Source organism: Salvelinus sp. IW2-2015, linkage group LG30 (assembly GCF_002910315.2).
Source record: "Salvelinus sp. IW2-2015 linkage group LG30, ASM291031v2, whole genome shotgun sequence".
NCBI lineage: Eukaryota > Metazoa > Chordata > Actinopteri > Salmoniformes > Salmonidae > Salvelinus > Salvelinus sp. IW2-2015.
In genome coordinates this window covers 20,193,593-20,214,883 of record NC_036869.1, presented here as the reverse complement: position 1 = coordinate 20,214,883, position 21,291 = coordinate 20,193,593, and the positions used below count along the sequence as shown (strand labels likewise).

General features: G+C 44.7%; 1 protein-coding gene across 1 annotated transcript in view; it reads right to left on the bottom strand.

The window, feature by feature from the left end:
- The window catches only part of LOC111954858 (microtubule-actin cross-linking factor 1, isoforms 1/2/3/4/5-like), a 292,736-nt gene that overhangs the window by 162,319 nt on the left and 109,126 nt on the right, over window positions 1-21,291 (bottom strand). The window contains 1 exon segment of the mRNA XM_070436147.1: window positions 6,411-6,472. Within this exon segment, the coding sequence (XP_070292248.1) occupies window positions 6,411-6,472 (62 nt within the window).

Genomic DNA, 21,291 nt, shown 5'->3' with positions numbered 1-21,291 from the left:
CCGGTTGGACGCACTGCCAAATTCACAAAAACGACGTTGGAGGCGGCTTATGGTAGAGAAATGAACATTCAATTCTCTGGCAACAATTGCACGCTCCCTCAAAACTTGAGACATTTGTGGCATTGTGTTGTGACAAAACTGAACTTTTTAGAGTGGCCTTTTATTGTCCCCCAGCACAAGGTGCACTTGTGTAATGATCATGCTGTTTAATCAGCTTATTGATATGCCACACCTGTCAGGTGGATGAATTATCCTGGCAAAGGAGAGATTCTCATTTACAGGGATGGAAATACAGTTGTGCACAAAATTTGAGATAAATAAGATTTTTGTGCCTATGGAACATTTCTGGGATCTTTTATTTCAGCTCATGAAACATGGGACAAACACTTTACATCAGGGATATTCAACTCTTACCCTACGAGGTCCGGAACCTGCTGGTTTTCTGTTCTGCCTCATAATTAAATTGCACCCACCCGGTGTCCAAGTTCTAAATCAGTTCCTGATTAGAACAAAATGCAGTGGCACTGGCTTCAAGGTCCAGAGTTGAGTTTGAGGGCTTAACATGTTGCGTTTATATTTTTGTTCAGTATAATATGTTTTTTTTTGTCCACGACTAGGTTTAAATCGGTGTCTGGAAAACCAGCCCTAGTTATGTCACTGCATTCCTGGCGAGCTGTCAACACAGGTCCCAACAGTTTGTGGTGAAGGCAGTGTTTATATGGATGTGTGTGTTTGATCTGTACACACACACACAAACACTCCGGGAGGCAGCCATACACCCGGACCTGACCACATGACGGCACACACACACACACACACACACACACAACCCGACCACAGCCACCTGTCTGTCTGTCAGCTGATATAAACATGGGCGCAGTCAGGTAGATCGGAGTGATGTCAGTGAATAGCGGGAGCCAAGACAAACACAGGAACAGGTAGATTGACTGGCTCGTGTCGTCACCTGTACTGTCTGTCAGCCTCCGCTGAACAGCCACGAGCTCTGTGCTATGTAAACACCTGCGTTAGGGTGGACTGTCAACGGTATTAGATACTAGACTGATAGGACAGGATTAGAAAAGGAACCTGGATTCATTCCATCCGGACTACAATAGACGAAAGACGTATCGCTTTGGTCTTAGTCTAAGACTGTACAACACGTCCTGCCACGAGTCAATTAACTTACAGTGCATTCGGAAAGTATTCAGACCCCTTGACTTATTCCAAGTGTGTGTGTGAGAGAGACCCGAAACTGTATTACAAATGAAAAACTGAAATATCACATTTACCTAAGTATTCAGACCATTTACTCAGTACTTTGTTGAAGAACCTTTGGTAGTGATTATAGCCTTGAGTCTTCTTGGCTATGACGCTACAACCTTGGCACACCTGTATTTGGGGAGTTTCTCCCATTCTTCTCAGCAGATCCTCTCAAGCTGCACAGCTATTTTTAGGTCTCTCCAGAGATGTTCGATTAGGTTCAAGTCCGGGCTCTGGCTGGGCCACTCAAGGACATTGAGACTTGTACCGAAGCCACTTCTGAGTTGTCTTGGCTGAGTGTTAGGGTCGTTGTCCTGTTGGAAGCAGAACCTTCGCCCCAGTTTGAGGTCCTGAGTGCTCTGGAGCAGGTTTTCAGCAAGGATCTCTCTGTACTTTGCTCCGTTCATCTTTCACTCGATCCTGGTTCTTGGTCACCTCCCTGACCAAGGACATTCTCCCCCGATTTCTCAGTTTGTCCGGGCGGCCAGCTCTAGGAAGAGTCTTGGTGGTTCAAAACTTCTTCTATTTAAGAACGATGGAGGCCACTGTGTTCTTGGGGACCTTCAATGCTGCAGACATTTGTTGTTACCCTTCCCCAGATCTGTGCCTTGACACAATCCTGTCTCGGAGCTCTACGGACAATTCCTTCGACCTCATAGTTTGGTTTTTGCTCTGACATGCACTGTCAACAGTGGGACCTTATATAGACAGGTGTGTGCCTTTTCAAATCATGTCCAATCAATTGAATTTACCACAGCTGGACTCCAATCAAGTAGTAGAATATCTCAAGGATGATCAATGGAAACAGGATGCACCGGAGCTCAATTTCAGGTCTCACAGCAAAGGGTCTGAATACTTATGTAAATAAGATTTTTTTTCTTCTTTTTTTCCCCGCTATGTCATTATGGGGTATATGATGAGGAAATACCAGTTCCTCGAGAATCCCAGTGGGTATTAATGTATATCAATACCAAATACAGGTGTCATTAACCCTTTCATTTATTTATCTCTGCAAACCATACATCCTTTCTTAAGTCATATTTCTGCCTCTATTCTTCTCTCTCTCCTTAAGTCCTCTTCCCCTCCCTCCTCCTTCATTTCCACCGCTCTCCCTCTCTTTATTTAATGACTTCCCTCCCCTCCCAGACAGTGAAAGGTCACTGCTCCCTCCAGCTCCAGTAAATAAAACTCTCCTTAACGCCAACTGAACATTGTCTAATGTTACAGACAGGGCGCCGGGCCAGCGGTGTGTGTGTCTGTGCCAACGTTGGTGCCCATCCTCAGTCCGTCTGACCGACATTACATTACAGCGTAGATATACGCAGCGCACTAGAGAGTGATGAGGTCAGACGCCCCATTCCACAGTCATGTGGTGGAATGCCCAGTCTATGTGATCTACGTCTGCGTTGGTTTCAGGTTTCAACGTCACGCACATGTACAGTGAAATGCCTTTCTTGCAAACTCAAAACGCAATAATGCAGTAATCAATAACAACGTAATAATACAACAACTAATGAGGAATAAGAATAACACCATAAATAATTAATAAGTAAATAAGGATACTACAGTGTCAGTTCCTTGGGCCGGATACTGGAGTGGAGGTAGATGCTCTATATATACAAAAGTATGTTGACACTCCTAATGAGTGGATTTGGCTATTTCAGTCACACCYGTTGCTGACAGGTGTATGAAATCGAGCACACAGCCGTGCAATCTCCATAGACAAACACTGGCAGTAGAATGGCCTTACTGAAGAGCTCAGGGACTTTCAACGTGGCACCGTCATAGAATGCCACCTTTCCAACATGTCAGCTTGTAAAATGACCGGGGAAGCTCTAGCAGGCCAGGCAACTGTTAGTGCTGTTATTGTGCAGTGGAAACGTCTATGAGCAGCAACGGCTCAGCGGTATAGGGGTAAGGTGACCAGTGATGGAAAAAGTACCCAATTGTCCGACTTGAGTAAAAGTAAAAGATACCTTAATAGAAAGTACAAGTAGAAATCATTTCAAATTCCTTATATTAAGCAAACGGCCACATCTTCTTGTTTTTTGAAATTTMCGGATAGCCAGGGGCACACTCCAACACGCAGACACCACTTACAGTTGAAGTCGGAAGTTTACATACACTTAGGTTGGAGTCATTAAAACTTGTTTTTCAACCACTCCACAAATGTCTTGTTAACAAACTATAGTTTTGGCAAGTCAGTCAGGACATCTACCTTGTGCATGACACAAGTAATTGTTCCAACAATTGTTTACAGACAGATTACACTTATAATTCACTGTATCACAATTCCAGCGGGTCAGAAGTTTACATACACCAAGTTGATGGTGCCGTTAAACAGCTTGGAAAATTCCAGAACATGTCATGGCTTTAGAAGCTTCTGATAGGCTAATTGACATCATTTGAGTCAATTGAAGGTGTACCTGTGGATGTATTTCAAGGCCTACCTTCAAACTCAGTGCCTCTTTGCTTGAAATCATGGAAAAATCAGAAGAAATCAGCCAAGACCTCAGAAAAAAAATTGTAGACCTCCACAAGTCTGGTTCATTCTTGGGAGCATGAAAGTACCACGTTCATCTTTACAAACAATAGTACACAAGTATAAACACCATGGGACCACACAGCCATCATACCGCTCAAGAAGAAGAAACGTTCTGTCTCCTAGAGATTAATGTACTTTGGTGCGAAAAGTGCAAATCAATCCCAGAACAACAGTAAAGGACCTTGTGAAGATGCTGGAGGAAACAGGTACAAAAGTCTCTATATCCACAGTAAAACGAGTCCTATATAGACATAACCTGAAAGGCCGCTCAGCAAGGAAGAAGCCACTGTTCCAAAACCGACATAAAAAAGCCAGACAACGGTTTGCATCTGCACATGGGGACAAAGATCGTACTTTTTGGAAAAATGTCCTCTGGTGTGATGAAACAAAAATAGAACTGTTCGCCCATAATGACCATCGTTATGTTTGGAGAAAAAAGGGGGAGGCTTGCAAGCCAAAGAACACCTTCCCAACCGTGAAGCACGGGGGTGGCAGCAGCATCATCTTGTGGGGGTGCTTTGCTGCAGGAGGGACTGGTGCACTTCACAAAATAGATGACATAATGAGGAGGGAAATTATGTGGATATATTGAAGCGACATCAGTCAGTTATAGTTATAGTCTAGTTATGATATATATAGAAGGAGGAGGGAAATATAGGAGGAGGAGGGAAATTATGTGGATATATTGAAGCAACAGCTCAAGACATCAGTCAGAAAGTTACAGCTTGGTCGGAAATGGGTCTTCCAAATGGACAATGACCCCAAGCACACTTCCAAAGTTGTGGCAAATGGCTTAAGGACAACAAAGTCAAAGTATTGGAGTGGCCATCACAAAGCCCTGACCTCAATCCTATAGAAAATTTGTGGGCAGAACTGAAAAAGCGTGTGCGAGCAAGGAGGCCTACAAACCTGACTCAGTTACACCAGCTCTGTCAGGAGGAATGGGCCAAAAGTCACCAAACTTATTGTGGGAAGCTTGTGGAAGGCTACCCGAAACGTTTGACCCAAGTTAAACAATTTAAAGGCAATGCTACCAAATACTAATTGAGTGTATGTAAACTTCTGACCCACTGGGAATATAATGAAAGAAATAAAAGCTGAAATAAATCACTCTACTATTATTCGGACATTTCACATTCTTAAAACAAAGTGGTGATCCTAACTGACCTAAGACAGGGACTTTTTACKAGGAYTAAMTGTCAGGAATTATGAAAAACTGAGTTTAAATGTATTTGGCTAAGGTGTATGTAAACTTCCGACTTCAACTGCACAACCGAAGCATGTCTTTAGTGAGTCCGCCAGATCAGAGGCAGTAGAGGTGTGTGAATTAGACAATTTTCCTGTCCTGCTAAGCATTCAAAATGTAATTAGTACTTTTGGGTGTCAGGGAAAATGCATGGAGTAAAAATAACATAATTTGCTTTAGGAATGTTGTGAAACAAAAGTAGTCAAAAATATAAATAGAAAGGAAAGTACAGATACCCAAAAAAACTACTTAAGTAGTACTTTAAAGTATTTTTACTTAAGTACTTCACACCACTGAATGTGACTAGGCATCAGGGTATAAGATAAACAGAGTAGCAGCAGCTTGTATGTGAGTGGGTGTACGTGTGTAGTCCGTATAAATGTATGTGCATGTGTGAGTGAGCAGATGGTGTGTGTGTGTGTGTGTGTGTGTGTGTGTGTGTGTGTGTGTGTAGGGCCCTGTGAGTGTGCATAGAGACAGTGCAAAAATAAAAGGTCAATAAAAATACAAGGTTAACTCCGATAGCTATTTTGTTAACTATTTATCAGTCTTATTGCTTGGGGATAGAAGCTGTTCAAGAGCCTGCTGGTGCCAGACTTGATGAAGGGGAAGCAGAGAGAATAGTCTATGGCTTGGGTGGTTGGAGTCTAACCATTTTCCAGGCCTTCCTACCACACTGCCTGATATAGAGGTCCTGGGTGGCAGGGAGCTCGGCCCCAGTGATGTACTGGGCTGTCAGCACCACCCTCTGTAGAGCCATTCGGTTGAGGGCCTGTCTCTTATACACATCTAGATGTGTATAAGAGACAGGCTATTGCCATACCAAGCAGTGATGCAGCCAGTCAAGATGCTCAATGATACAGCCAATGGTGGTGTGGGGGGGGGAGAGGGGGGGCTTGAACAGTTGGCCACTGGACAGACAGACTTTCTTATAAATATTTGAGATAAGACACACAGAGAGAGAACCCAGAAAAAATATATAAAAGAAAAAGTCAAAACAAGCACCTAGACAGACAGACACAGAAACAGACAAACACAGATAACCCCATACAGACAACAGAGATACACTAAAACTATTCAATTGATTTAATGCCAGACAGACAGAAATATCATGCTGTCACCTCGCCCTGCAACTGCATCTAATCATATTATTAGCTAGTGCGGCAGATAATAACAGCCTGAACATAACTGAGTCAGTGCTGGAGGCAGGGCACGGCTCATTCAGCCCTGTGTGGAATATAAAAACTAATTCAGAACTACCATCCTAGCTCATTCATTTTTACGATGGTCTGAGTCACGATACCTCTGTGTGTGTGTGTTCCCCACCGACCCCCAAGATGCTGCGATGCAGTACCGTACCTTGATGAGATGTTTGTTGACCCATTTCATGAAGGTTTTCTTCTGCACCCTGTCTCGCTCATCTGGAGAAGAGGGAGGGAAAAGGAGAGTTCATTAAATAACAAGTACGGTGCAGCGTCATTCCTCAGAGCTGTATTATTTAGAAGCACAGCCCTGAAACATTTCCGACGGCACTGAAACATTTCTGTACCGAGGCTGTCTGGGAGTGCAGCGTTCAACCTGATTTAACCGGGCTAGATGTCTGGTGCAGGCCGCGCGCTACTCAATGTATTTGTCTGCGATGGAGGGCTCAACAGTAACGTCTGCTGCTTTGGTAGTTTCTGGGAGAATTTCGCCTCGTCACACCTCTGTTTTGTAAGAGCGCTACGTTTGTTGAGTGTTCGTGACACTGTCACTGTTTGTGACACTGCAAAAATCTCCATATGGATACAGCATAGGATGCATGGTACCACTGCAGGCACACACGCATGAACCCCCCCCCTCCCGCCCGCACGCAGGCACTCCAACAAAACACACACACCATGACTCAGTATTTAATAAAGCAGAGAAAAAGCCACATATTGAGCTGGTCAATCCCAGCTGTAGCTGCAGAGACAGGGCCAGGGGTCTTAGCACAACGCAGTAGCCTCCCAGCCCATTTCCTTTGCCGTCTGTTCTGAGCTCAGTCCAGACCATGTCACCTAGAGTGACACGGCAATGCCCAGGACAGAACCTGACGACAGGCTTCGCTGCTGTTATCTCCTCCCCTCCCCCACGTGGAGCCACTCATTCTCCTCATATCCGGGTCTCTATGTATGACATGCAGATGGGTAGCTTTGCTTTTCCCGCCTTCCCGTTCATATCTGACTCGCTCCATTGGCATGCCTCTTCCCGCTTTCCCCTGGTTGTTACCATCAGGCAATGTTAGAAAGGATTTAAGTTGTGGACCTATTTAACAGCTAACATGATTTGAACCACTAACCAAAAGTCACATTCCAATCGTATATCTTAATGAGAATATATCATATTTGGCTATATTCACACTTGTCTTTTTTAACATGGGCAACTAGTGACTGCTTTCTCCCCTTCTCTGCTCCAACCAATCAGAGAATAGTTCCTGCTGGTATTTCCCCTACTTGACCTTGATAGGCGCCATTGTTGATGTGGTTGCCAAGGTGACACTATAAACACAGTCGCTATGTGGGGGGGAGGATAGGTTGTCTCACTTCCTCTCCTCAGATAGGCCTACATACATTACACACACACACACACCACACGTTCCCATTACAGTATGTAAACACAAGTGGTCTTAGTGAGCTTTTATATCAGCCTTCAGGCTCTTTGTGATAATGACAGACTGATATTTTAGTGTGGAAACGCAGGTCAAATACCTGAACGTGGTTAAACTTAGCGGGGCAAGGTAACACACACACACTATATGACTCATTATGACAATTTTACTCAGGGGGCACACCCCAGGCACACACATTTGAACACAGTCTTGCTAAACAGTTGACAGAAAAGCATGCCTTGGTTAACAAACCTGCCTGGTAAGCTGGCCTAGCCGGCTCAGTGGTAACACATGGCTTTCTTTGTGACATTTAGGTGAGGCTGTGTCTTCATCAAAACCGGGTATTGGTGACAGTATATTAAACAAGCACGGCGCCCCCTAGAGGTTGGCATGGGAATTAACACGATACCCCACATTGGCAACTGCCAGTGGAAACACATGCCCATTGCCAAGGGCAGAGCCTGTAAACCAACAGGGTTGACTGTGTGCTGTGTTTGTATGTATGTGTGACAGCCACGGAGAGGCACACATTCCACCACACAGGCAGACATTGTTCAGCAGTATACCCCCCTCAACACCATCCAAAAACAAACACACAAATAATGTGCACACACACTACCACTACTAGAGTGAGTCTTCACACTGTAAACATTGGTCGATATAGTGCACAAATAGCTCAAGGTGTCAACAGTACCACACACGCAGACACACACACTACAATATACTGAACAAAAACATAAACGCAAAGTAAATTGTTGGTCCCATGTTTCATGACTTGAAATAAAAGATCCCAGAAATATTTCATATGCACAAAAAGCTTATTTCTCTCAAATACTGTGCACAAATTTGTTTACATCCCTGTTAGTGAGCATTTACCCTTTGCCTGACAGGTTTGGCATATGAAGACGCTGATTAAACAAAATGATCATTGCACAGGTGCACCCTGTTCTGGGGACAATAAAATGCCATTCTAAAATGTGCAGTTTTGCGACACTACATAATGTCTCGTGTTTTGAGGGAGCGTGCAATTGGTATGCTAAATGCAGGAATGTGCACCAGAGCTGTTGCCAGAGAATGTAATGTTCATTTCTCTACCATAAGCTGCCTCCGACGTTTTGGAGAATTTGAGAGAACGGCCAACCGGCCTCACAATCGCAGGACCACGTGTAACCACGCCATCCCAGGACCTCCACATCCGGCTTCCATCAGCCACCCGGATAGCTGATGAAACAGTGGGTTTGCACAACTGAAGAATTTCTACACAAATTGTCAGAAACCATCTCAGAGAAGCTCATCTCAGTGCTCGTCGTCCTCACCAGGATCTTGACCTGACTGTAGTTCGGCGTCGTAAACAACTTCAGCGGGAAAATGCTCACCTTCGATGACCACTGGCACGCTGGAGAAGTGGGCTCTTCACGGATGAATCCCGGTTTCAACTGTACCGGGCAGATGGCAGACATGGCATTGTGTATGGCATCGTGTAGGCGAGCGGTTTGCTGATGTCAACGTTGTGAACAGAGAACCCCAACGCAACCATGGGGCAACGGTAATGGGAGTCATAAGCTATGGACAACAAACACATTTTAATTTTATCGATGGCAATTTGAATGCACAGAGATATTCAGTGACGAGATCCCGAGGCCCATTGTCGAGCCATTCATCAGCCGCCATCACCTCATGTTTCAGCATGATAATGTACGATCCCATGTCGCAAGGATCTGTACACAATTCCTGGAAGCTGAAAATGTCCCAGTTCTTCCATGGCCTGCATACTCAGACATGCCACCAATTGAGCATGTTTGGGATGCTCTGGATCGTCAGCATGTTCCAGTTCCCGCCAATATCCAGCAACTTCGCACAGCCATTGAAGAGTGGGGACAACATTTCACAGGCCACAATCACGCAACCTGATCAACTCCATGTGAAGGAGATGTGTCACGCTGGGTGAGGCATAAGGTGGTCACCAGATATTGACTGGTTTCTGATCCACACCCCTACCTATTTTTGTAAGGTATCTGTGACCAACAGATGCATACCTGTATTCCTCAGTCATGTGAAATCCATAGATTAAGGCCTAATGAATTTATTTCAATTGACGGATTCCCTTATATGAACTGTTGCATGTTGCGTTTATATTTGTTTTATTCAATGTACAAACACAGGACACACACAGTGACGGCCTACACGCAGACAAACGTTTTATTGAGCCTATGTAAATAACACTTAGCTACTATACAGTGCACAACACATGCATACACTACACATACGGTCTCTTACACACACACACACTGACCTGCACAGCACATGATAGAGTGCAGGTGGGCATTGAGGCTGCACTCGTTATGGTAGTCCCGCCACATCCTTCTTTTTACCGTTCTATCCTTCTGTATTTCCTTCCTCTTTCCTTCACCTGGCTTCTAAAACCACTTCCTCATTTCTCTCCCAGTGCAAGTCCACATGTGATTCCAAAAGTCAGGTAGCACACCAGAGAGAGGCAATGTAAACAAGTAACTATTCCGCAATCCCAGAACAAGAGTAGTCTCTCTCAAAGGAAGTCCACGTGTCTTATTCCAAGTCAGGTAGCACACCAGGGAGAGGCAAAGTACACAAATTGCTATTCCAGTTTCCACAATGTCAAAACAAGAGGATTCCAATGAATTTGATTCTCCCAAAAACACTTATTGCAAGGACTAGTCTCCCTGCGTCTCAGGCAAGTAGAGGGACTTATTTCTGGGTTGCCTCTTTCCGCCTGTCGCTCCCTCGTACCCACTCTCTTTCCGCCGGTCTTGCGGTCGCTGCCATTTCAAAACTCCTGACCAGCTCTCTCGCCGGAGCAGTCACACGTGTGTGTCAAAGTCACAGGCTGCCCCTCCCCTCCGGCAAATAAGGGCCACCCCTCCAACCCCTCCCTCTGGTTCTTCCACTCTTGTTGTCTCGCACTCCCTCGGTCACTCCTGTCCCCTGCTACCGCGCTGGTCTGAGGCACAGCCTTTCGTTCACTCTACTCCTGGTGCAGGACTGACACCTTGTGCTCTAAAACGCAGCTGTTGAGCAGTGGCTCTGCAGACAAAGCAGGTTCAGAGATGCGGTTCTCTCTCTCTCTCTCCGCCTCTCCCTCCCGCTCTCTTTAAAAGTATCTTAAGGCTGCAGTCCTCTGGTTAAGATGTGTACGCTGTCAAGACGGGGCAACAGCGGGTTGAGGAAACTGTCTGCCGTTCACAGTTGGAAATAAGAGGGTTTATCCTTCTTCAGTCTTCCAGAGCAAAGGAAGGAAGTAGTTGTAGAGAGAGATGGTTTATCAAACTGTGGTTGAGGTAAATAATAAGGAAGTCAAAAAGAGAATGTGCTGAAGTGTCCCTTTATGATGATGTCATCCACTCAAGCAATCAAGCAAGCGGCAGACTCCAGTGTTTAGATTCCAGTCTGTTGCCATGTGAACACACACAGCTCTCTCTAACAGAAACCAGACACTGCTAGCCCTAGACTGTAACCAACATCAATATAATCTTTTGCTTTTTCTTTCCTCTTTCTAGGCCTGGGAACACAAATTTGCCACAATCCCAGAAGAAACCCCCTGGCTGTCCAATGAGTGTTCTGTGTGTGTTTAAGACCGCTCGTCTGATCACAAAATGATCTGCTGAGCTTGTGATGTCATCTGATGAGACAGACAGAGACACAGAGAGACAGAGAGACGCTACTTCAGATAATCATAATAATCTGAAGTAGCTGCCTTGGTCAGTGACAAAATGACACAAATATGCTTTGGGTCAGGGCTGTAGTGTGTACGAGGAGGTCTATTGGAGAAATGTCCAGATCAGATTTCTTGACTCCTCTCCAGTCTGGTTCTATGCAGACTGGCACAACACCAGCTAGCTACAAGTGAACAAGATGTGTCTCGAGCTGAGAGCCACCGTCCCCTGACACCATACACACCCACGAACAATCACAGAACAGGACAAACACACACTTTAGTCTTGGCAATCTAAATCCCCAGCGTCGACTCATCCTACATTGTAACCCTACTGATAGCTACTCTGAGGGAAAATGGACTTTCTATGCCTGTGTTATGTGGTTGTCCCACCTAGCTATCTGAAGATGAACGCACTAACTATAAGTCGCTCTGGATAAGAGTGTCTGCTAAATGACTGAAATGTCAAAATGGAGCCCCCTTTCCTATGACTAAGCATTCCCTTGACGCAACAGCATTTTCAGCTAGCCTATTCCTACATCCCTTAAAAATCTGTCGATGTTGCCTAGAGCGTCTCAAAACCTTTCACAACGCCAGCCCCTAGAATAATTGCCATGCTTCCATTTAAAAACTGGAACAAAATCAATAGTCGAACTGAAACGGAGAGTGAGCTAAAACAGCCGCAACAACCTCGCTTCGTAGAACAACAGCGTGACGGCATGTGAACATGTGACCGGAACATTGACATTATCATTGGGAGTCTGGCAGTCAAGGGTGACGTCACAGCAATGGCTGCTCTGGCCAGACGCCGGTTTTAAATCTGTATGGAACTACTGAGACCAGGTAAAAACCTATAGTTTAGCATACACAACAGCTGGCACACAACAACGCCTAGACGGCCCCAACAAAAGCAGTGACGCACGCACACACACTCGTGACACACAATGACAACACGCTCCGCCGGAAGAGTCCACACACTCCTCTCCTCATGTCGATGATGCGTCACTCAAGGAACTGTGTTTCTCTCCTCCTATAGTGACCTCTTTACTCTCTCCGCATATCCAATCGTCAGCTCTCGTTCTCTCTTGTCCTTGTGCTTTCCCTCTGCTCACTCCATCCTTGTTTTCAAGAGGACTCTCTCTCCTCCGTTTTTAGAGTGAGAGCGTTGTTCATTCGCTCCGTTTCTCCCCCGGCCCTCCAAACTATAAATACCAGGCAGAGCTTACGCTCTTAATACCACGCAGTATGCTTATCCCTCGCTCCCTCCCTCTCTTGTTATCACGTCTAATCTCTCCTCTTCTGTCGCTTCGCTCCTCAGTCTCATTCAATTAAAACAGAGGAAGTCCCCGCTCCACCAAGTCTTCTCCTCCGGTTGTCAAATCTTCTTTTTCCACATCTCAGAGTGGGATCCCTCTGTTTCCATTTCACTTTCTCCGTCGTCAAATGTCAGCGTTCATCACTCTCCGTCTCCGTCAGCAGTGGCACATCTCCCTCCTTCTCCCATCTTTCCCCCTACATCCTCTTTGTTGTGAACGTATAAACCAAATAAACAGTCAATTAACTCCTACAGCAAATCTAAATCAACCAGACCAACATGTGAAGCGATATTCCCCAAAATATCCAGCTGCAATATTCACAAATATCCAAACCACTCCTGTATCGGGTAACAGGTTTTGAAAGAAAGTGCTGATATTCCGCTCCTGGCTGCTACATAATCCCCCCCCCCCCCAGTTACCAGGGCCCCCCTGGCAGCCCTCTGGAGGAGCAGTCATCAGATTAGCACATATTGAATTTGGGCTCCTTGTTACTTTGGGCAGTGTAAACCTTATTAGGAGGAGATGCTGTGTGTCTATGTATGGGATAACCTGCACTATAGGGACGCAGGTTGTTTGGGGTTATAAGGTTATGTTGTAGGTTGTTTGGGTTCGTAAGGACGTTTATGTCTGCTGTCGATTAGTCAAAACATACACAGGTGTGTTCTTTGAACTAAAACAATGTCCTTGTCAATGCCCTTTTTCACAGGTAGGAGGTAATATAATATATAGAGAGAGATATTTTAGAGGTACTGGAAGGACATTTTGCTTTTTGAAAGAGACCCAATATTCAGAAATCTAGCTGACAGGTACATTGAAAGGCTGAACAGCCCCTGTGCAACGTACGTTTGATCACATAGGCCAGTGTGTTTTGGTGAGTGGAACCTTTAACTTAGAACGTCTGTCATAAAACAATCTCCCATGCTCTGGCCGTTGACCAACGGGGTAAGTAAACCTCAAAACGGGAGTGGTGGGAACACTAAGACGGTAAGACTAAATGTCCATTAGGGCTGACCTAACAATGGTGGCGTGTGATCATTTATTGCCCTTCACAAACTGGACAGATGATACTTTTAGCTCATAATGGGTTACCCTGGGCCTTGTAGGGAGATCTGATCCTACGTCAGTTTTAAGGAGAGGGAAGTACTACAGGCCAATTAGTACTTCAAAATGGCGAGAATGGCTCGATTGTGGTCTGGCACACATAGGTTCTGAGGGACAACAGGACACACACATTGTAACTCAGAATTGATGTGATGTCATCTCTATTCAATGCCAAGGTCCTCACAGTGCATATATGCTTTGACAGGATAGGGATGGTGTGTAGCCTAAATCCCTTGAAGGGATACGTTGGGATTTTGGCAATGAGGCTCTTTATCTACTTCCCCAGAGTCAGATGAACTCGTGGAAACCATTTTTATCTCTAACTTCCTTTATACTGGACACAGACATAAAAGTGGTATCCACAAGTTCATCTGACTCTGGGGAAATAGATCATCCCGACGTATCCCTTTAATAATAATTAATAAACAAAATGGATATCAGTGAAATCACTGTAACTAATTGGTAGGTCTGCCATTACTTATTACTTCTGGGAACTATCATCATCCTCCCTCCTCATGAGGGAGAGACATTAGAAAATATCTTCAAGATAATGTGGGTTTTTGGTAACAGAATTACAACGCAATGTTTCTTAAACTTACAGAAGGTAAAACATTTTTCCAAAATTAAATGTGTGATATTAGTTGGCAGGGTTCTATACGTCAACATTACTGTGTTTTAATGCATTTCTGATACCTTAAGACTTTTTCTGGTTTTGCAAGACCCCTTTTTCCATCTGTTTATCCAGATATCTAATATTTAAGATGGAAAATGGTTTAAACATATGCCTTAATTCCCCCCCCCCAAAAAAACACTTCGCTTTCATTTGACACCCAATTTGATATGCTCCTACTGTATGAGCTTCACATATTGGTGCTCATGGGTCCTTTTACATGGAATAGCCCCTATACATACACAATACACACTCATGCAAGAGCACAAACACACAGCTCCCCACCCTGCCCATCACTGTGCTGTGCCACGTCTTGCTTGCTGCTGCGGCTAAAAATAAAGCCAGTGCGCCAGTGTCACAAACACACAGCTCTGTATCAGTCTGTACCGCGCTTTAGCAAGCCTAAACACGCAAGCCTGCATCACACGCACACACAGTACCACCCACACATAGCCCCAAGAAATGGCACACAGCACAGCTTTCCTATCCAGTCCCTTTAGATAGATAGTGATCGTAGGTTGCTGTATAAATAGGAAGTGGCAGTAGGAAAAGGTCACTCTTTCCAAGGCATCCCTGTAGAACACAGAGGTGGGCTATACCTCACCGTTCCTCCTATCAACCCAGACAGTCATGTCACGCTAGATATTATACTCCTGTGACTGAAGGATATCAATTAAATCTTCCAAACAATTAGCAAAACGTCCTTGCCTCCAGCCACTGTGGTCCTTTACGGCTAATGATTTAAACTTCTTCAGGATCGGACCCGTTTTTTCCATTTTCGCCTAAAATTACATACCCAAATCTAACTGCCTGTAGCTCAGGACCTGAAGCAAGGATATGCATATTCTTGGTACCATTTGAAAGGAAACACTTTGACGTTTGTGGAAATGTGAAAGCAATGTAGGAGAATATAACACAATAGATCTGGTAAAAGATAATACAAAGAAAAAAACAACCGTTCTGTGTATCATCATCTTTGAAATGCAAGACAAAGGCCATCATGTATAATTCCAGCCCAGCTGCAATTTAGATTTCGACCACTAGATGGCAGCAGTGTATGTCCAAAGTTTTAGACTGATCCAAGGAACCATTGTATTTCTGTTTAAAATGTTGTATCAAGACCACCCAAATGTGCCTACTTGGTTTATTAAGTGGCCTATTCTAGCATTAGCCACTATCAAAGTCACTTATCATTGGGATTATAGATAGTTGGACACAGACCAAATGTGATGTATTCCATATCTTGTATTAGGCTTTACATTAAAGGATGTATGTCTCTTACAGGACTGCAACGGTACAACAACATATTTGCCATGGTGTTTACCCTCAGCTCAGCATAAAATCAGTCACATGACGGGACTGAGTAGCTTGTCACCAAAGTGACTTTCTGTTCACTGCATTAGGGTACACGATATTACAAAAAGCTGACTTAAAAACAGCCGTAAGAGACTTAACTGGCCAATTCATACAGTCCGCGACAAACGAGACCGTCAACTCCAATGAAATTGATTTGAATCAATGGCACATGACTGGTAGCAGCTACGCTGTGAAAAGGCCAAATAAGGAGAACCGTGCCAGAATGACTCACACCGGTAGAGATCCAATCTGACAAACACCGTCTCAGTTTAAAAGAGAATACACAACTAAATTCAGACTAGCTAGCAGATAAAACATTTATTTGCTCTCTGAAAAGTAAGCCGTTTCTCAAACTGAAATCTAACAGAAAGAAGCGACATACTGTCATTTACATAAAAATTCAAAAAACATTGACTAAATGCTGATCATCCCCTCCTTCCAATTCCAACCAGCAACACAGCAGTGAACAAGCTATCATGCTAACACAAGACATGCTAACAAGAGACACCACAAAGGGAGAAGTCTAAAGAGGAAGTGGGAAGCCAGGAGTGTCACTCCGAACACCCTCCCTCTCCTTATCTGAGGAGGATAAAGAGGCCGCATGGACAGAAGGAGATGAGGAGTGCATCTCTCTCCTCCCCCCCCAGTCCTATGTGCTTTAAGGAGTATATATACCTGGTATAAAACGAGGGGTACGCCGTCGACGGTATAACCACACCGCGGCCGCAGTGAAGTAGTGAGCAGCCACCACCAGGATGGGCGTGATGACCGCCGGGTCCATGAGCAGGTCCATTGCTAACCACTTATGTGCCAACTGACCCAAAGTCAGTTTGTTCTTCAAAGAGTTAAACGACAGTGACCACTTCCAGTGTCCAATACCAATCCCAGGTCTGTCCTAAGACGGGCAAGTCCGTCAGCAACAAGCTACTGCGAAGAGTTGAAGTTTCTGCCTCAGCCTGTTAGTTAGAAGCATCGTCTCGTTTCTCTCCTTCCTGTTCTCTTTTTTGCTGTGGATAATAGTCGGCTGTTGAATAACCTTTTTTCTCCAACTTTTCCTCCTGAACACGTAGCCTCAATGCTGAGAGACTAATAACCTTTGCCAAGTTCTTCTCTCCATTGGAGCTCCCGCCCTCTTTTCCTCAACTCTTTTTCGCTAGCCCCTCTCTCGCACTCGTACAGTGAATTCCTTTCCCCTGAAACAAGCGCCCGGCTTTAAGCCGTTGCTCCGACCACACAGTATAACAAAAAAGTTAGTAGACAGGATGAAACCGTTGGGGTTCCATCGCTCGCTAGGGAGGAAACCACACGGGAGATAGACTTTCCTGTCTGCGTGTGTCAGTGTGAGTGAGTGTGATTCAGGTCGCGTGTCGGGGTGGCATTTGCGTGAGAGCATGCTGCCATCTCTGAGTGTTTACCTCTGTTGCTATGGTGAGCCAATGTCACTCGTACCGAAATGTATTAACGGCTATCTTTGAATGGAAGTGTTCCGACTGCCGGTGACTTGATGTTCAGAGGCTGTGGGTGGGTTGACCACATGTGTGTGTGTGTGAGAGAGAGAGTGAGTGTGTGTGTGAAATTTCGGAGTGTGAGAGATCACAACATGAGGGTTGCTAACTACAAGGGTAACTATGCTGTACTGTGTGTGTGTGTGTGTGTGTGTGTGTGTGTGTGTGTGTGTGTGTGGTGTGTGTGTGATGTGTGTGTGTGTGTGTGTGGTGTTGTGTGTGTGTGTGTGTGCATGAAGTCACGATATGTGAGACATACCGTCTCAGTGTCAGCATGGCAGGGGGACAGGGGGTAGAATAGAAGAATGGCAGGGGTCCTCGAGTTACTCACGCTTCACAGAGAACCGTGTGGTGTGTGTGTGATGTACACTATGTAAGTGCATGTATTGCATTTGTAAATGTTCTCCTGCATGCCAACACAATGTTAGAGGCAACAACCTCTAACCGAATTGCTGAATCACATGAAAGATTAATTGTTGTGTGTGTGTGTGTGTGTGTGTGTGTGGTGTGTGTGGTGTGTGTGTGTAACACAGCATGTGATAAGACCTTTATAGAGTAAAAGTGGGCAGAACATCACAGTCACCAGATTTGAGAGACATCTTGGATACCCAGTTGTTCAGCTTGTGGTTTCCCACTATGACTGTCACACGCCAGTCTTACTCTGGGAAATGCCCGTGTTTAATTACCCACGCGCCTCTCTGCATCGAGCCAAAATCACGTCAGAAATCAGAGAAACATATCTAAATGCTAAACCGCCACTACGCTTCCAAACCAAAACCCTAAGATGTAAACCTGTAATACAGAGAGAGACAACTAGAGAGAGAGACCTAATAAGGTAACGTGTCAATGTTTTTAGTAACAGCCACAAATCTGAGGTCAGGGGGAGAAACCACCACTGTGAGACAGAGAGACCGATGCGTGCGAGTGCAAAACAGTTACACGACACTCACACACCAGATCTGTCACACTAGTTGAATAGCCACATAAAACACGGTCAAAAACATGCTTCAAATAGTTTACTAAACGGTAGAGCTACACCGCAATTCAGACATCCACTGATCTGAACTTCATCACTAGTAACCCCAGAAAGATCTATTCAAACATCGGAATTTTCATTTATAGAGCCGACGAAAGACAATCGAAATAAACAGATCTGTGCAAACTCAACTAAACTTGACATCTGCATTTTCTAGACGCGTGGAATGTGTGTGTGTGTGTGGTGTGTGTGTGTGGTGTGTGTGTGTGTGTGTGTGTGTGTGTGTGTGTGTGTGTGTGTGAAAAAAGCCAAAAGGTACACCCATTCAGAAGCAATGTAAACACGCGTAGAAGACTGATGTTTGTGATGCAATTACCTCAGCTAACCTCTCTGGGCTTGATGGTCTGTAAGTGCAAGACCGTATCCACTATACACTGTTTACACTGCCAGATTATCTAAGTGAATAGTCTGACAGCCAAGAAGATGAGTCTGCGAGAACTAAGTGTCCCTGACCTTGCTGAAATATCAAACAGAATAATCAACACATGAACAGAAATGATCATATGCAGGAGGTCAGAAGCGCATGCCAAACGTACACACACACACACACACACACTCGACAGGCGGATGGATGCACATTGAGTGAATGAGCGGAGCAGTGTGTGCCAAACACTGGATGCCATGAAGTCAGGGCCTCAAACAGGGTCTGTTTCAAAGCCCCTCCACCGGAAAAGGAAATGTTCACTGCTGTGTGTGGCTACATCACACACACACACACACACACACACACACACACACGACCAATGAATTGAGTGTCTCATTGGACAAGGAAGGCGTGGAGATGTCAGACTACTGTACGGGCTTGGCACAGAAAGAGAGAGACACAGATGGCGAGATGGAAAGAGAGACGGGGCGGAAGGAAATAGAAAGACGGGGAAGAGATAGATGATGTTGATAGAGAGAAGGAGATCGAGGAGATGGGGAGGGGTCAGAGAGAAAGAGAGACACTAGGTTGTCATTGTACGGCTCTGTGCTCTAATGGCTGTTTGTGTTGGGTTGTGAATGACCCATTTCATACAGAAAACATAATTCCCCTCCCACACACACACATCGTTCATTGTGACCACTGACCAGTGTCATGACGGTCCCTGCTGTTCCCACTTCCAACATTATCAGTCCATATTTTACTTCCTCAATCAATAGCCGTGTTCAACTACTCATATTAACTGCACGAACCGTACTATTTGTGACGTAAATTGAGTATATAGTATGCTTATTGGTCATAGTACGGATATAGTTAGCATGCCAAAAGTTCCCGGATGTCACACTAAATTCGCCAAAATATGAAGTATACATGCAGGGGACACTTTTTCAGTACATTAGGGCCCATAATGCAATTCTTCAGGAAATGTAGGTGGCTTCACATTGTGTCCAGATTTGAAGAAAATGGCGGAAAATATGCAGCCGAAGTACAACGAGAGCGGATAAACTAATTATGACAAATGTTAAGAAAATGTTGAGCAATGTAATAAAGTAATGACTTTAAAAATAAGTTAACTTACACGTTATGTTGGCTGACAATTTGTTAACTACACTATCCTTATCAACCACATAGCATATCATTACAGCAGTATGTACCGGTATGTTGTTAGCTAGCTACCTAACGTTAGTTGGCTACATCTACATCAAATTTGCCAGTATATTAACTGTAGGCTAACTAACTACCCAACGTTTATTGACTTGATTATTCCCGTCATAGCTTAGCTAAATTGTATAGTCCTTGTGCGTTCTCAATGAACATTCGGGTGCTTTCGTAAATTTGCTCTGGCTATCTACTTCGGTTTCAGAGCACTCGTCTGAGTGTACCAGAGTGTACCAGAGTGCAGAATAATGAATTTATGAGCGCTCAACACCCGTTGAATATGGCTGGTGTCAGTAAACGTTGGGGGAAAAAGCGTAATTAAATCGTTGCCATCAGCACAGTTATCATCACCAACGCTCTGGATAACATGAAAACTGCCTAACCAGCTCTGCTGGGGCTAGTAACATGGTCAGTGGTCTCGTTTGTGTCTGGAAGTAGCTAGCAAGCTAGCCAACGTTACAATGGCAGTCAAGCAACCAAGCTAAGGTCAGAAAGCTCAAATCAACCCTACTCCTCGGGCTGAGAGTCCAGAGTGAGCTCTGAATTTACAAACGGACAATCTGACAACGCTCTGAATTTACAAACAGACAATCTGACAACGCTCTGAATTTACGAGCGCACTCTGGCACTCCAGGTTGAATTTAAGAACACACACGAAGTCGTAAACGTCTAACTAGTCATTTGTTACGCTAACTAGCTAGCAAGAGGTTGCACAGCAACATCAACTTCCGGTAGATAGACGAAGAGCTCGTACGCTCAACTGAAAGCATACTGTTTGTTTACAGTATACTAAAATGAACTAATAGTATGTAGTATACAGCATGTTAGTATGGCTATGGTCTTCCTTTCCATTCTTTTATTTTTCCCGTCTCCCCCCCCCCCACAAAACAACGCTAGCAAAGCTTTCCCCTGCAAACAGCGACACCTGCGCCTGAACTAATTTCGATGGGCAGCTAATAACGATTAGCCTTTCTGGCTAGCTTCGGAGTAGCTTCCGGTTAGCTTTTCAGGCTAGCTTCTGAATTAGCCCCTGGCTAGCTTCCACGATGGGACTTTTCCAGATTGAGGTAAATAATACTTTTTGTAATTGGTGAAGCGGGTTGCAGGAAAGCTTTTGCAGGAAAGCCTTTTGTAGTTGAGTTCTTGGGATAATAAATAGATAAAAGATATGCGAAGAAAGGTTGTAAATATATATATATACAGGCACGAACATATACGGAACAGAAAAAGACGTCTGAACTGCTGAGGCCACCTTGGACGTAAAGGCAAAGGTGTGTGTGGTCTTGTATGTCAGGGTGACTTGTTTGCGGACTCCTAGGCATGCTGCGGACTCAAGCAATTGAAGGTAGTTTGGGGA